The 16,417-nt window shown below is 46.3% G+C and overlaps 1 protein-coding gene across 3 annotated transcripts in view; it reads right to left on the bottom strand.

Moving 5' to 3' along the window:
• kif21a (kinesin family member 21A) overlaps window positions 1-16,417 on the bottom strand; it is a 189,137-nt gene that overhangs the window by 81,244 nt on the left and 91,476 nt on the right. For all 3 annotated transcript variants that reach the window (XM_072471655.1, XM_072471658.1, XM_072471656.1), the window contains exons 12-16: window positions 14,729-14,813; window positions 14,532-14,646; window positions 11,949-12,137; window positions 11,486-11,685; window positions 10,453-10,560 (exon numbers count right to left, since the gene is read on the bottom strand). In XM_072471655.1, the coding sequence (XP_072327756.1) occupies window positions 10,453-10,560; window positions 11,486-11,685; window positions 11,949-12,137; window positions 14,532-14,646; window positions 14,729-14,813 (697 nt within the window). The remainder of the gene's footprint in view (window positions 1-10,452; window positions 10,561-11,485; window positions 11,686-11,948; window positions 12,138-14,531; window positions 14,647-14,728; window positions 14,814-16,417) is intronic.

The raw sequence follows: 16,417 nt of genomic DNA, 5'->3' as shown, positions 1-16,417 counted from the left end.
TCACCACTGCCTTTAGAGCCTCCCAGACAACTGCCTTCGACACCTCACCTGTACAGTTGAAACCTACATATTCCTCAATTACCGTTTCAATTTTCTCACAGAACACTTGGTTCTCCAAAAGTCTCACATTTAATTTCCACCCCGGCCTCTGCGCTATCCCCTTCTCCAGTACCATATCCGCCCAGTGCGGATAGTGATCTGACACTGCAATTGCCGAGTATTCCGACCTCTTAACCCCAGCCAGCAAAGCCTTCCCACCACAAAATAAGTCGATCTGAGAGTATACTTTATGGACTGCTAAGAAAAACAAGTACTCCCGTTCCCTTGGGTGCAGAAACCTCCAAGGGTTCACCCCTCCCATTTCCACCATTAGCCCAGCCAGCGCCTTTGCCCCCCTTGATGGGACCAGCGAGCGCGGCAGTGATCTGTCCAACCTTGGCTCCTGCACCAAGTTCCAGTCCCCCCCCCCCACAATCAGTTTGTGTGTGTCCAAGTCAGGGATGGCCCCAAACACCTTCTTCGTGAATCCCACATCGTCCCAATTGGGACCGTGTACACTTAACAGCCCAACTTATCTCCCCTCCAGCGCCCCTGTCACAATCACATATCTACCCCCCTGATCTGCCACCACCTTCTCCATCTGGAAGCGTACCCTTTTGCTGACCAGTACCACTACCCCTCGAACCCTTCCGTCAAATCCAGAGTGAAACACTTGACTAACCCAACAATTTTTAAGTCTCACCTGGTCCTTCGCCCGCAAGTGAGTCTCCTGCAGCATTGCTACATCGGCTTTCAAACTTTTAAGATGCGCAAGCACCATTGACCAGATCTCCTAACCCACTCACGTTCTACGTAACTATTCTAACTGGGGGTCTCATTCCCCCCCACCCTTTTTATCCACCATCATCATACCACCAGGCCCTGCCCCATAAGCCTGACCCGCCCCTGTCCATTATTAACATCGAACCCCTTCCCCCCCTCCCAAAACCGCCCCTACATTTCCCCTTGAAAAAACATCTTCCAGCATCAATCCCTTACCCCCCCTCTCGCTCGCCTCGTAGGCCCATTGAAATCTGCTATCCAGGCTCCGATGTCCGCAGCCCTCCTCTCACCTCCGTTCACTAGCCGACTTTAGTTAGCTAGCGTGGGTGGCACCCCCTGTCAAGATATATTGTCCCTTCCCACCCAGTCCCAGAGAAAGAAAAAACAAGAACAATCCAACCCACACAATTCACTAAAATAAGATATAACCGTCGCAACACAGAACGCCAATCAACCCAACCATTAACTTGAACTTTGTAACAATGCAAAGAGAAGTAAATTACAATACACATCAGTAAAAAGTTGTAGCATTTATACATTTTCCAGCTGCCCAAACACAGTCCACAGTCTCTCTTCCAGCTCCGCTCCTCACGTCTGTCCCAAGCCTTCTGCCCTCACGAACGCCTCAGCCGCCTCCGCTGTCCCGAAATAAAAGTCTTTGGCATTATACGTTACTCTCAGCTTCGCCGGGTACACCATACCAAATCGCACCCCCTTTTTGTACAGTGCCACCTTAACTCGCCCGAACGCCGCTCGTCTTTTTGCCAACTCCACCGTGAAGATCAGAACTACAGCACCATCCCACTGCACCTCGCGCTTCTGCTTCGCCCAGCTTAATACCTTCTTAATGGGCTTCGGCCTTAATGACCGATGAGCTCGATCTAGCTCGTACCGGGAGGGGTTCTCACCCTCCCCCATCAGCTCCGCCAACTTCTTAGCGAAGTATTCTGTTGGCCTTGGACCCTCTGTCCCTTCGGGCAAGCCCACAATTCTCAGATTGTGCCGCCTTGAGCGGTTCTCCAAGTCCTCGAGTTTTGCTTGGAGTGCTCTGTTGACATCCACCACCCTCCGCAGCTCGTCCCCCATCGAGGTGAACTGGTCGCTGTGCTGTGACACAGCCTCCTCCACTTCCTTCATCTTCTCGCCCTGCTCGCTCACCTCGGCCGATGTCTTTGCCACAGCTACTCTCACCGGGGCGATTGCCTCCTCCACCAATGACTTCAATGCGATCGCCGTCTCCTTCCTCAATGCCTCCATGTGCCTCGCAAACTGCTTTTCCAGCTCCACCGTCATCACCTCGGTCATCTTCTATACCGTAAGTAGTGCGGCCCCACCTTGCGGTTCGGCTTCAGCGATCTTGTCAGCACTTTTGCTCGTCCTCTCATTCAGCGGCGAGCCCGCGTTTCCTCCTTTCTTCGACGCTGCTCTTCGCATCCTTTAGCGGCTTATTGTTTTTCCTTTATTTTTTCCCCCTTTCACCCTTCTGTCCTTCATCAATCTGGGGTTTTTTTGAAAAAAACAAAATTTTTCTTCCTTCACACAAAAAAAAGGGAGAAAAAAAAAAAAAAAAACTTTCACCGAACTTCTTTCTCTTTTTTACATTTCTCCAGAGTTCCCCTGGGACCGGACTTCAGCCTTCTTATTACATTCTAGGTGGGAGCCATCCGATGTGGGACATCCCACCTACATCGCGCCCTGGCCTCGGGCCTGCCGCCTCGGCCTCCATTTGGCTCCGCCCCCGCTGCTCTGGCCTTCGAGCGCGCTGTGCCCAACGCCTCAGCCCCCGCCACCCGACACCCACACGGGATTCCACGGCGGTTTTCAAACCGGCCCTGCTAGCTGCCCGTGACGGCCCCAAAGGCCGACGATAGTCGGGGGGTGATCAAAAAATTGGGGAAATCCCCGAAAGCGCCGCAAATCGTGGCCACCGATGGGAGCTCTTCTTGATGCGGCCGCCCCGCTCGCATACGCCATCGGAAGTCCCCTCACCCTGCATTCCTAATGCCAAAATTTATCAATGCAATTGTCGACCAAATGCAAAATGTTGCTAAGGTTTTCGGAGTTGTATTCTGCCTTGGACACCCAAAGAAAATAATAGGAAGGATCTTCTTTCATGAATTTATGATTCACATGTCAACTGTTTTCCATGCCATAGTGGTGACATGGAATTAAATACAGCAGAGGAAGCTTACATCACAAATACAAAGACTCAGTTAAGGGGCTGTGAACTCTTAAGTTGCAAACAGCTCATCTTTCACATAGATTAAAATAGCATACACTATTGACTGTAAGTACTGTACATAAATTCAATTACCAGTTTATTATTGAATATTACTGTGAGTTAGATTGGTCTTTCCTGCTTTTTGGACGGGAACAGATATGCGCAGCTTGTGAAACTTCCGGTCTGAAATATCACAGTGAAAGCACCGTGACATGCTATTCCCATTCATAGCATGCAAAGTGCAAAATACTGATGACCAGCACAGGTCTATCTGTAAAAACTGCATTTTACTCAGAATATCCTGAAATACACCGTTGTTAATTTATCTAGATGTCACGCAATTGATTTAAAAAATTGTGCATGGCACGTACTCCCTGCCTAAAAACACCTGTTCACAATTTTACATTGTAAAATAAGCATGTCTAATTGAAATAACAATGCAGTTAATTGATCATTACCTATAATGCCACTAGGTGGTGCTCTATTATCTTTTTTTAAGTCAAAATGCTGACAATTGTACCTTTGCCTTTGTACATAAATATTTATTAAAAATGGGGTCTTAATTTTTTCAATTACATATTTCTGACATTTGTATTTTCTCACTAAAACGTCTGTAGTTTAATCCATACATTAAAGTTTTCATTGAAGAATTTGGCTTGAACTTGATGTTTTTACCCCGGGCTAATGATATGTTAACTAGATGCAAAATGGACAATCTGGGCAAGAGCATCACACTGATACATAAAAAATAGACACAATCTGGGTGCAATATACCCAATTTTCAGAGTGACTCTGAAGAATTTAGTCAGCTCAATGATTATGCAGTAATCTGGCATTCTACCAACCGGATTTCCTGATGTTCCTCTAAAATTAATTAACACCTTACTAACTGGAATTTCTGGAACCTGTACCTGCATACACTATTATTTTAAGCTTTATGTTTTAATATACTGCCAAATTTCAAAAGTCGAAAGAAAACTGTTTTTGACTTTAAGTCTTGCATATTAGTTCATGTTCCACGCATTGTGTTGTAGTCTACTGGCAAATGGAACCTCAGCTCATTGGCATTTCTGATTAACCAGCACCACCCATTCCCTGTGCATGCTGGATAATAAAGATTTTACTGCAATGTTTTCCTCAAGAAGTTGATACCCAATTGTTGTTCAAAACTATTTCAACAGTGAAAATAGTAATTTTTAAAAAAAACTTTATTCCAAGTGGAGTGTTTTAAGAAGCATACTTGAGAATATGTAGGAGAATAAAAGTGACAGATTACGCATAGCTATTAACATTAACACGTCTATTGGAACTTTTATTTTCTGCTCTGTAGAGTGCATTTAAACTTCTAGGGGAAGTACCTTTCGACATTACAAAGCTGAATTTAAACGGGAACTCAAAAAAACACGATGCTCCAATCGTTTTATTGGAACACACAAGTGATTTAAAAGTACCACTTGTACGTTAGAGGCTTTTGGTTTGCTGCATGACTGCACTTGGGGAGAATATTGCATGTCACTTAGTTTATAATGTGCTCTTTTAATATGAATTAGAATGCTTACATCTTTCAATAGCTATCAGAGGCACAGGTAATGTTTTGAAATCTTTGTCCATTTGCCAGGAATAATTTTAGATGAATTTGTTTTTATCGATAGGCTATAAAGTTACAAATGCAGAACACATTATATCTTAATGTCAACATTTAGATGTGCTTCCACATTTGGACAGCACTTGCTGAACAATCCCGAGTGTGCCAAGAATTACACTAACACCAATTTAAAATCAGTCGGACTTGCATGGCTCACTTAAAGCTAGAAGCTTAACTAACCATTATTTAAGCTTTACTTGCAATTCAAATGCAGGGACTTGTCCTCTGCAGGCAAAAGGAAATGCCCAGGCATTGCAACTTATTTCAATTAAAAAGTATGGAGGACAACTGTACCCTGGTGTATTCTCCAAGGAAACAGCACAACCCCAGAGTCAACTTGCCAACCTATCAGCATCCTTTTTTCATGTAGTATAATTTGGCACTCCACTTGGCATTCTTTTTTTAAAAAAATATATTTTATTAAAGTTTTCAAACACAATTTTTCCCCTTACAAATCAACAAAAACGGTAACGTGATAACTGATATATAACATTGTTTAAATAATATAGTAAACTAACCAAATAACACGAAGTAATGCTCCCCCACCCCCCCTCCCCATCTAGAACACAAACAATTTACCCCCCCATCCCCCTGGGCTGCTGCTGCTGGCTATCTATCTTCCCCCTAACGTTCCGCTAGATAGTCGAGGAACGGTTGCCACCGCCTGGTGAACCCTTGAGCCGATCCTCTCAGCGCAAACTTCATCCGCTCCAGTTTTATGAACCCCGCCATATCATTTATCCAGGCCTCCACGCCGGGGGGTTTCGCTTCCTTCCACAGGAGTAAAATCCTACGCCGGGCTACGAGGGACGCGAAGGCCACAATATCGGCCTCTTTCGCCTCCTGCACTCCCGGCTCATCCGCTACCCCAAATATAGCTAACCCCCAGCTTGGCTTGACCCGGACCTTCACCACCTTCGAGGTCACTCCCGCCACTCCCCTCCAATGCCGGACACGACCAAAACATGCGTATGGTTCGCCGGGCTTCCCCCGCACCTCCCGCACTTGTCCTCCACTCCGAAGAACCTGCTCAACCTCGCTCCCGTTCTGTGTGCTCTATGTAGCACCTTAAATTGGACCAGGCTAAGCCTGGCACACGAGAAAGAGGAATTTACCCTACTTAGGGCATCAGCCCACAAACCCTCCTCAATCTCCTCCCCGAGCTGTTCTTCCCATTTTCCCTTCAGTTCTTCTACCAGCTCCTCCCCCTCTTCTCTCACCTCCCGGTATATTTCGGACACTTTGCCCTCCCCGATCCAACCCCCGAAAGCACCCTGTCCTGGATCCCTTGTGTCGGGAGCAGCGGAAATTCCCTCACCAGTTGTCTCATGAGCGCTCTCACCTGCATATACCTAAAGATATTTCCCAGGGGCAGTTCATACTTTTCCTCTAGCGCTCCCAAACTCGCAAACGTCCCATCTATAAATAAGTCTCCCACTGTCCTGATTCCTGCCCGGTGCCAGCTCTGGAACCCTCCGTCCAGCCTCCCTGGTGCGAACCTATGGTTGTTCCTGATCGGGGACCACACCGAGGCTCCCAGCACACCCCTCTGTCGCCTCCATTGCCCCCAGATACCTAATGTTGCCGCCACCACTGGGTTTGTGGTAAACTTTTTCGGGGAGAGCGGTCGTGGCGCCGTCACGAGCGCTTTTAAGCTCGTTCCTTTGCAGGACACTATCTCCAGCCTTTTCCACGCCGCCCCCTCTCCCTCTATCATCCATTTACGGATCATCGCCACGTTGGCGGCCCAGTAGTAGTCGGCCAAATTCGGCAACGCCAGTCCCCCTCTGTCTCTGCTACGTTGTAGGAACCCCTTCCTTACCCTCGGGGCCTTCCCTGCCCACACGAAGCCCATGATGCTCCTATCTATTTTTTTGAAAAAGGCCTTAGTGATCAATATAGGGAGACATTGGAACACAAATAGGAACCTCGGGAGGACAATCATCTTAATTGCCTGCACTCTGCCCACCAGTGACAGCGGCTGCATGTCCCACCTTTTGAAATCCTCTTCCATTTGTTCCACCAGCCGAGTCAGATTGAGTCTGTGTAAGGGTTCCCAGCTCCTGGCTATCTGAATCTCCAGGTATCGGAAGTTTCTTTCCACTCTCCTTAGCGGCAGGCCATCTATCCCTCTACTCTGGTCCCCAGGGTGTATCACGAAAAGCTCACTCTTTCCCATGTTAAGCCTATATCCCGAGAAATCTCCAAACTCCCTCAATATCTGCATGACCTCGGTCATCCCCCCACTGGATCCGCCACATACAGCAGTAGGTCATCCGCGTAGAGTGACACTCGGTGTTCTTTTCCCCCGCTAACCACCCCTCTCCATTTCCTGGAGTCTCTCAGCGCTATGGCCAGTGGTTCAATTGCCAGCGCGAACAGTAATGGGGACAGCGGGCATCCCTGACTTGTTCCCCTGTGTAGTCAAAAATACTCCGACCGTTGCCGATTTGTGACTACACTTGCCCTTGGGGCCAAATAGAGGAGTTTAACCCAGCTGACAAACCCCTCCCCGAACCCGAACCTCCTCAGCACCTCCCATAGATACTCCCACTCTACCCTATCAAATGCCTTCTCTGCATCCATTGCCACCACTATCTCTGCCTCCCCCTCTGCTGGGGGCATCATTATCACCCTCAATAGCCGTCGCACGTTGACATTCAATTGTCTCCCCTTTATGAACCCGGTCTGGTCTTCGTGCACCACCCCCGGAACACAATCCTCTAGCCTCGTTGCCAGCACCTTTGCCAGCAACTTGGCGTCCACATTTAGGAGTGAGATAGGCCTTGGACCCGCATTGCAGCGGGTCTTTATCTCGCTTCAAGATTAGTGATATCGTCGCCTCCGACATTGTCGGGGGTAGGGTCCCCCCTTCTCTGGCCTCGTTAAAGGTTCTTACCAGCAGCGGGGCCAACAAGTCCACATATTTTCTATAAAATTCCACCGGGAACCCATCTGGTCCCGGGGCCTTCCCTGCCTGCATGTTCCCCAGCCCTTTGGTCACCTCGTCCACCCCAATTGGCGCCCCCAGGCCCTGCACCTCCTGCTCCTCCACCTTCGGGAACCTTAGTTGGTCCAGAAACTGCTGCATCCCCTCTTTTCCCTCCGGGGGTTGGGACCGATATAACCTCACATAAAAGGTCTTAAACACCTCATTTATCTTCCCTTCTCTCCGCACCGTGGCTCCCGTTTCATCCCTAACTCCCCCTATCTCCCTCGCCGCTGTCCTCTTTCGAAGCAATTGGGCCAACAGGCGACTCGCCTTTTCCCCATATTCATATCTCATCCCCTGTGCCTTCCTCCACTGTGCCTCTGCCCTCCCTGTGGTCAGCAGGTCGAACTCCGTCTGGAGTCGTCACCTCTCCCTGTATAGTCCTTCATCTGGGGCCTCCGCATATTTTTTATCTACCCTCAGAATCGCCCCCAGTAATCTTTCCCTTTCTTTGGCCTCTGTTTTCCCCTTGTGAGCCCTGATGGAGCTCAACTCTCACCTGACCACCGCCTTCAATGCTCCCCATACTACCCCCACTCGAACCTCCCCATCATCGTTGGCCTCCAGGTACCTTTCGATACATCCCCGCACTCTTTCGCAGACTCCCTCATCCGCCAATAATCCCACATCCAGTCGCCAGAGTAGACGCTGCTCCCTCTCCTCTCCTAGTTCCAAATCCACTCAGTGTGGGACATGGTCTGAAACAGCTATGGCTGAGTACTCAGGTCCTTCCACCCTCGAAATCAGTGACCTTCCTAAAACGAAGAAATCTATCCGCGAGTATACCTTATGGACATGGGAGAAAAAGGAGAACTCTTTGGCCAGCGGCCTAGCAAATCGCCACGGATCCACTCCCCCCATTTGGTCCATAAACCCCCCTAAGCACCTTGGCCGCTGCCGGCCTTCTTCCGGTCCTAGATCTAGATCTATCTAACCCTGGGTCCAGCACGGTGTTGAAGTCCCCCCCCCATTACCAGGTTTCCTACCTCCAGGTCCGGGATACGTCCCAGCATCCGCTTCATAAATCCCGCATCATCCCAATTCGGGGCATATACATTAACCAACACGACCTCCATTCCCTGCAGTCTGCCACTCACCATCACATATCTGCCACCGCTGTCCGCTACAATGTTCCTAGCCTCGAACGACACCCGTTTCCCCACCAATATGGCCACCCCTCTATTCTTTGCGTCCAGCCCTGAGTGGAACACCTGTCCCACCCATCCTTTCCTTAACCTAACCTGGTCCGCCACCTTCAGATGCGTCTCTTGAAGCATGGCCACGTCTGCCTTCAGTCCTTGCAAGTGCGCGAACACTCGGGCCCTCTTAATCGGCCCATTTAGGCCTCTCACGTTCCACGTGATCAGCTGGACTGGGGGGCTGCCCGCCCCCTCCCCTGTCGACTAGCCATCACCCTCTCTGGACCAGTCCCACGTCCCGGTTCCGCGCACCCACCCGTCCCCCAGGCGGCGCATTCTCGCCCCGACCACCTTTTTTACCAGTTCCCTTTCGATCTCCGCAGCAGCAACCCAGTTATCCCCCCCTAGACCCCCATCTAGCATGGTTACTCCCCCCCCCCCATATTGCTTCCGAAAGTCAGCTGACTTCAACTGACCCCGGCTTCTCCCGCTCTCTCCTTGACCCCGCCGTGTGAGGAACTCCCATCCAACTTGCGCCTATCTTCCCGCCATCATCTTCCTGACGCGGGAAAGAGAAAAAGAAACCCCGCGCTCTCTAGAGCCGTCCCGCCCCTCATGGCGCAGCTCCCCCTACCGCCCCACTCCCATTCCCCATCCCCCGCCGGTGTCTCTTCTTCCCCCCACCGGCGCCCACATTTCTCAATGTCCCCCCCCTCCCCAATTTACATCTCTATATAAATCAGCATTGTCGTTTCCCCTCCAACATCAGTCCCTCAGTTCTGATCCAGTTTCTCGTTTTTAATGAAGGTCCATGCTCTTCCGACGTTTCAAAATAGTAATGCCTCTCCTGGTGCGTGACCCACCCCGAGGGGGCCTCAGCTCCCATTAGCGAGCGTAGCATTGTGCTCGCGTAAGCCCCGCCGTCAGCTCCTTCCACTCCCTCGGGGAGACCCAGGATCCGGAGGTTCTTTCTCCGTGATCTGTTTTCCAGGACTTCAATCCTTTCGGTGCACTTCTTATGGAGCGCCTCGTGCGTCTGCATTTTGACCGCTAGGCCCAGGATCTCGTCCTCGTTGTCAGTCACCTTCTGCTCCACCACACGGAGCTCTACCTCCTGGGCCTTTTGTGACTCTTTAAGCCCCTCAATTGCTTGTAGCATTGGGGCCAGCACCTCCTTTTTTAGCAGCTCCACACACCGTCATAAGAATTCATCCTGGTCCGGTCCCCATGTCGCCTGGGCTCCCTCCGCCGTCATCTTGCTCCTTTCTTCCTTCTGCCACTGCCCTCGAGGATTCTCCGAGATCTGGCCGCCGCCGCCGATATTTTTCTATTTCGCTGGGGGGGGGGGGGGGGGGGGGGGGAAAGAGACCACACGGACGGACGGACTCCCTGTTGCTTCACCCCCACTTAGCATTCTTTAATCTGTTCTGTTGTGTCAGACAAAAAAACTTCCGACAGCTTGTCCCTTTATATCAACAATACTCAAATATGGAAAAGATATATCAAAGTAAAAGCACAGAGATTTACTCCCATGTATTTAATAATACGATCAGAAATAATTTAATACAATTGCCATTGGACATTGGAAATAGTACTATCAACATATAAAAATTCTGGAAAACTTCAAACTCACATCTTGCTTGCGTTGCTCTTTCTTCAATTGAGCAATTTCCCGGTTTCTCCTAGATTCTGTCATACGAGCTCGTTCTTGTTCCTCCTTCATTTGTTTCATTAAACGGACCTTCAGAACCAACAGGTGCACATTATGTATTTTCTTTTTAAAAATCACATTTATTTTTCCTATGGTACTCTTCATTACTATGATTAATCAAGGCGGCAAAGATTTACAGTTTTACTTACAATGAAGTGAGATGCGTCTGAAAAGCAATTTCTCCCAGCAGTTGAGGCAGATTCATTATTCTGCAAGGATATTGCTTCTTAATTCATGAGACAATAATTAACACTGAAGAAACTGAAGTGTGCACTCAATGTAGGGATATTAAAACAGGATCATGCAAGTAGCTTATTTTGGTGATAACACATGAAAACACATTCATCTCCTCCAAGGTCCCATAATTTGGCAAATTATGCATGCCCATCAAAACAATCCACTCAACAGGCCAGGCACTTTCCACAAGAAATGAAAGACAATGATGGAAGAAAAGCTCTCCCCTCGATTGCTCTTTGAAATTGTGCCAGCCAGCTCCAAAACTGCAGCTTATTCCGCAGCTCGTGAGGTAAAGACAATTCAAAATACAGACTCAACTGAACAATGTATTGTCAGAATATTGGACAAGACTCATAAAATAACTGCAACACGAGCATTTATTAATTGTATAACCTATCGCGATACAGAGTGATAGTTTGTGACATTTTAGCATTCACTAACTGATACCAATATTCAAAATACAGGACATGAAACACTTTCTTAAAATTTCACCTTTGGTTCCATTTCTTTCCTTTAAATCAATACACAGCCAAGTGCGGAAAAACAATCTTGACATTAGCTTTTCCAGGGTAATCAATGCTACTTTATGTTTGGTTTGATGAAGGATAATGCTTCACTAGCTAAGGTACCTCTCTCCCTGCAAATTCTCTTTCAAGATGCCAAGCTGACAGATAAAATCAGTCATGGTTGCCATTAGTTAGTAAGACATAATTTGTACCTTTGTTTTCTTCATTTCGCCCACTTCCTGCTGTAGTTTCCTCAACTGTTTCTCATATTGTGCTTGATTTTTTATCAATCGGGCATGTTCCTTTTGGGCAGCATGTAACTTTTGCAATTGTTTATTCATGACTTGAAGCTTCTTTTCATATTCTGATTTAATTTTATTTGCTTTATCTTCAGAACAAGATTCCATTGAACCTAGAATACCCACATATTTGAATTCAACAAAACTCAAAACACAAAAGCTGAATACGTAGATTAGTGTTTTGCTGGATTTATGGTTGTACAATTTTGTGGATTATGAAGTATTGATACAAGCAATCCTTTCATTGCTTAAAGTAAAGGCAATAAAATGCCAGAGTAAAACGTTTCTATAATTGAGGAAAATGGCATTATTGAAAAATATTTTTTGAAACTTTGAGTAGATTTAGAATTACCAACAGCATCATAAAATATGGTACCTAGATTTTGTAGAACGCGGTCTCTCTCCAGCTGGGTGTCTCGAATTTTATTTTGCAACATCATTAACTTTTCTTCATATTGCTGTTTTAGTGTCTGAAGTCGCCGCTGGCTATTTTCCAGTTCATCAATTAGTTTCTGTTTAATTGCTATTTCACAAGTTATGTTAGCCAGATCTGCCTGGAAATTTGCTTTAAAAAAGAATGTATAATTAGATGCATTAAAAAAATACAGAAATTTTCAGTTTCTTTTTCATGAGCTTAGTCTGGAAAGAAAGTGTTTTCATATGTTTTTCCTGATGGAAAGGAACATTCCCAAAACCTGTGCTGTGCTTTGACAAAAACATTCTCTCTCCACAGATGCTGTCCGACTTGCTGAGATTGCCCAGTATTTACCGTTTTTGTTTCAGATTCCAGCATCTGCAGTAATTTGTGTTTAACAAACTTTAGTGTTATAAATACCTCAGTCCCCTTGTCTAAAGCAATTGATTGCTAATAGCGAGGCATAGATGACAAAAACAGGGAGGTCATGTTGGAGTTGTACAGAACTTTGGGTGAGGCCACTGTGTGCAGTTCTGGTCATTATAGGAAGGATGTGATTGCACTGGAGGGGGTGCAGAGGAGATTCACCAGGATGTTGTTTGGAATGGAACTTTTAAGTAAAGAATAAAGGTTGGATAGGTTTGGGTTGTTTTACAAGGCCACAAAGGAGTCCAAAACAAGTAGTTCAAAAATCTTGTTTATTACCAATAACTATTATCTACATTACGAAGTAGATTCTTACTGGGTCCGCTTTGCCAGTGACAAGCTGGCGGGGAAATTTAGTGTGGCCAATCCACCTACCCTGTACATCCTTGGGTTATGGGGGATAAGCTTGTATTAAGTTGATCTTTTCTCTACACCCTAGCTATGACTAACATTACATTCTGTAGTCTTTCCTTCCTTCCCCATGTACGGTGTGTGTTGTCTGTATAGCATGCAAGACACAATCCTTTTCACTGTATACTAATACATGTGACAATAATAAATCAAATCAAATATGTAGATATGGGGAGAAAGTGCAAATTCCACACAGTGACCCGGGTCTGGGATCGGACCCAGGAATTCGGCGGCGTGAGGCACCAGTGCTAACCACTGTGCCACCCTCCCCTTGCGAGTTATAACAGGTTGTTTTCATTGGAGCTGGGAAGACGGAGGTGCACAGGATTATGAGAGGCACAGACAGGGTCGATAGGGAGCAGCTGTTTCCCTTAGTTGAAGGGTCAGGCATGAGGGGACACAAGTTCAAGTTGAGGGGCAGGAGCTTTAGGGGGCGATGTGAGGAAAACCATTTGTACCCAGGGGGTGTTGACGGTCTGGAATGCACTGTCTGGAAAGTGACAGGGACAGGTTGCCTCACACCTTTTAAAAAAGTACTTGACTGAGCACTTAGCACATCATAACATTCAAGGTTACCGGCCAAGTGCTGACAAATGGGATTAGGTAGGTAGATCAGGCGCTTTTCATAGTGGATAGCAAAATTGCTTCACAGCTCCAGGGTCCCAGGTTCGATTCCTGGCTTGGGTCACTGTCTGTGCGGAGTCTGCACGTCCTCCCCGTGTGTGCGTGGGTTTCCTCCGGGTGCTCCGGTTTCCTCCCACAGTCCAAAGATGTGCAGGTTAGGTGGATTGGCCATGTTAAATTGCTCTTAGTGTCCAAAATTGCCCTTAGTGTTGGGTGTGGTTGCTGGGTTAAGGGGTTATGGGGATAGGGTGGAGGTGTGGGCCTCGGTAGGGTGCTCTTTCCAAGAGCCGGTGCAGACTCGATGGGCCGAATGGCCTCCTTCTGCACTGTAAATTCTATGAAATCTTTAGCAATTAGATTTATGATTCAAGTGGCTGGAGTTTGGTGGGAAAATTCAGTATACCAACATTTTCTGCAGGAAGTTGGAACTAGTACTTCAATTGAAAGCACACAGAACTTTTGGAAAGAAGAGAAATGGGGATGGAATTGGGGTACCCAAGGTTAACTCCTAATGCCTGTCAATGACATTCATCTGCACCCATTAACGCTGAAGTGGAATAAGCTGTGAGGCACATTGGGAATGATGCCAGAGCTGTGACCCCAGGAAGGGAACAGAAAAAGAGGAAGGAAGCACCCACAGACACACAGCTCCTACTTTTGTTGGAGGAAATAAAAGCTCGTGTCTACAGGCATTGACTAAAAAGATTGCAGTTGTGCCTCAGTGGGACAGAAATGAATTATAGCTTGCAAGAGAGGTAGATTAATGCAATCATAGTATTTTTGTTTAATTGAATGGAGTGACTTCTATGGAGGCTCAGTGAAGAATGAGAACAGACAAGGACAAAGCATTAAACAGATGAAAATGACAAATAAGCAAACTCAAAAATAAGGAAATTAAAGATTTTTCCTTTTATTGTCGGAAATGTCCGAGTCACGCGGAAATATTACTGAGCTTGATATTTTTGAAAGTAAAATCGAAGAATCAAAAACTTTGATCAGCCGAGGGCCAATAATGACTAAACCATACCAAGGTCTGACTGACCTCCTTCTTAAAGTAATACAAATGCATGTTAAAAGCATTACCTTCTTCATCTAACTCAGAGTCTGAATCATCTGAACTTTCACTTATTTCTAAGTCATCCTCTTCAGCATCCTCTTCATCGCCTTCATCATGATCACTGCATTCTTGGCCCTCCTCCTTTAAAGGCAATTTTTTAGTCATTTAGACTTCAATTAATTGTCAAAATCAAATCATTTTAGTTATTTACACCTGGACTTGCCTCTTCCAAGTCATTCTTCTCCTTTTCCTCAGTGTTTTTCTCTTCAACCTTTTCCCCTTCATCAAGGTTCTCCTCTTTAATTATACTATGCAAAACATAAATGTTATAAAATAATTAAATTTCCATAGTTTACAATTGTATCATGTCAGTCTCAAAAACAATATTTTCTTTCCCCCAAACATGAATTAAATTGATGACAATTCCATGGAGGTTCTCACTTCCTCTTGATCAGGAAAATAAACAAAAAGCATGAAAAATAACTGCAGCATATTCAAAGAATTCTGTAGCATATGTTAGAGGTTATGCTGTGTGGGATAATTTCAATTATTTTTGCAGGAGTGGGATTGCATCCAAGCCAATAATGGGAGCTATTAAATTTCTGTTATGATATAATTATTTTCTCAACACAAAATCTTGGCAATGATAAACATAAATGGAAACATACATAGAAAATAGAAGCAAGAGGAGGCCATTTGAATCTGCTCCACCATTCATTCTCATGGCTGATCATCAAGTTCAATATCCTGATCCCACCTTCCTCACATATCCCTTGGTTCCCTTAGCCCCAAAGAGCTACATCTAATTCCTTCTCGAGATTCCACAACATTTTCGTCTCAACTACTTTTGTGGTAGTCAATTTCATAGATTCACCACACTCTGGGTGAAGAAATTTCCCCTCACTTCAGTCTCAGACCTCACCTCAGACTGAAAAATATTCACTGTTACATTGATTACAGATCCCACATCTGAAACAAGGTTTTAAAACATAGGCAAGTTCAAGACTGAGAATGAACCTGTAGTCTGTCTGGGTAGATCCAAACTATAATCTCCCCAATTGCCCACCTGTGCAGGTCTATCTAATTCTTTGTGAAACAATTTCAACGCAAACGGTTGTAACTGCAATTCTGGGGAGTAAGAACATAGAACATTACAGCGCAGTACAGGCCCTTCGGCCCTCGATGTTGCGCCGACCTGTGAAACCACTTTAAAGCCCATCTACACTATTCCCTTATCTACTGTTGCAGGCAGGGCATTCCACACCCTTACTACTCTCTGAGTAAAGAAGCTACCTCTGACATCTGTCCTATATCTATCTCCCCTCAATTTAAAGCTATGTCCCCTCGTGCCAGACATCACCATCCGAGGAAAAAGGCTCTCACTGTCCACCCTATCCAATCCTCTGATCATCTTGTATACCTCAATTAAGTCACCTCTTAACCTTCTTCTCTCAAACAAAAACAGCCTCAAGTCCCTCAGCGTTACCTCATAAGATCTTCCCTCCATACTAGGCAACATTCTGGTAAATCTCCTCTGCACCCTTTCAAATACTTCCACATCCTTCCTATAACGCAGCGAACAGAATTGCATGCAATACTCCAAATGCGGCCGCACCAGTTTTGTACAGCTGCAACACGACCTCATGGCTCCGAAACTCAATCCCTCTACCAATAAAAGCTAACGCACCATGCGCCTTCTTAACAACCCTCTCAACCTGGGTGGCAACTTTCAGGGATCAACGTACATGGACACCGAGATCTCTCTGCTCATCCACACTACCAAGAATCTTACCATTAGCCCAGTACTCTGTCTTCCTGTTATTCCTTCCAAAATGAATCACCTCACACTTTTCTGCATTAAACTCCATTTGCCACCTCTCAGCCCAGCTCTGCAGCTTATCTATGTCCCTCT

This window comes from Scyliorhinus torazame, chromosome 13, assembly GCF_047496885.1.
Source record: "Scyliorhinus torazame isolate Kashiwa2021f chromosome 13, sScyTor2.1, whole genome shotgun sequence".
Lineage (NCBI taxonomy): Eukaryota > Metazoa > Chordata > Chondrichthyes > Carcharhiniformes > Scyliorhinidae > Scyliorhinus > Scyliorhinus torazame.
The sequence above is the reverse complement of the archived record's forward strand: the minus strand, read 5'-3'. Positions and strand labels throughout refer to the sequence as shown.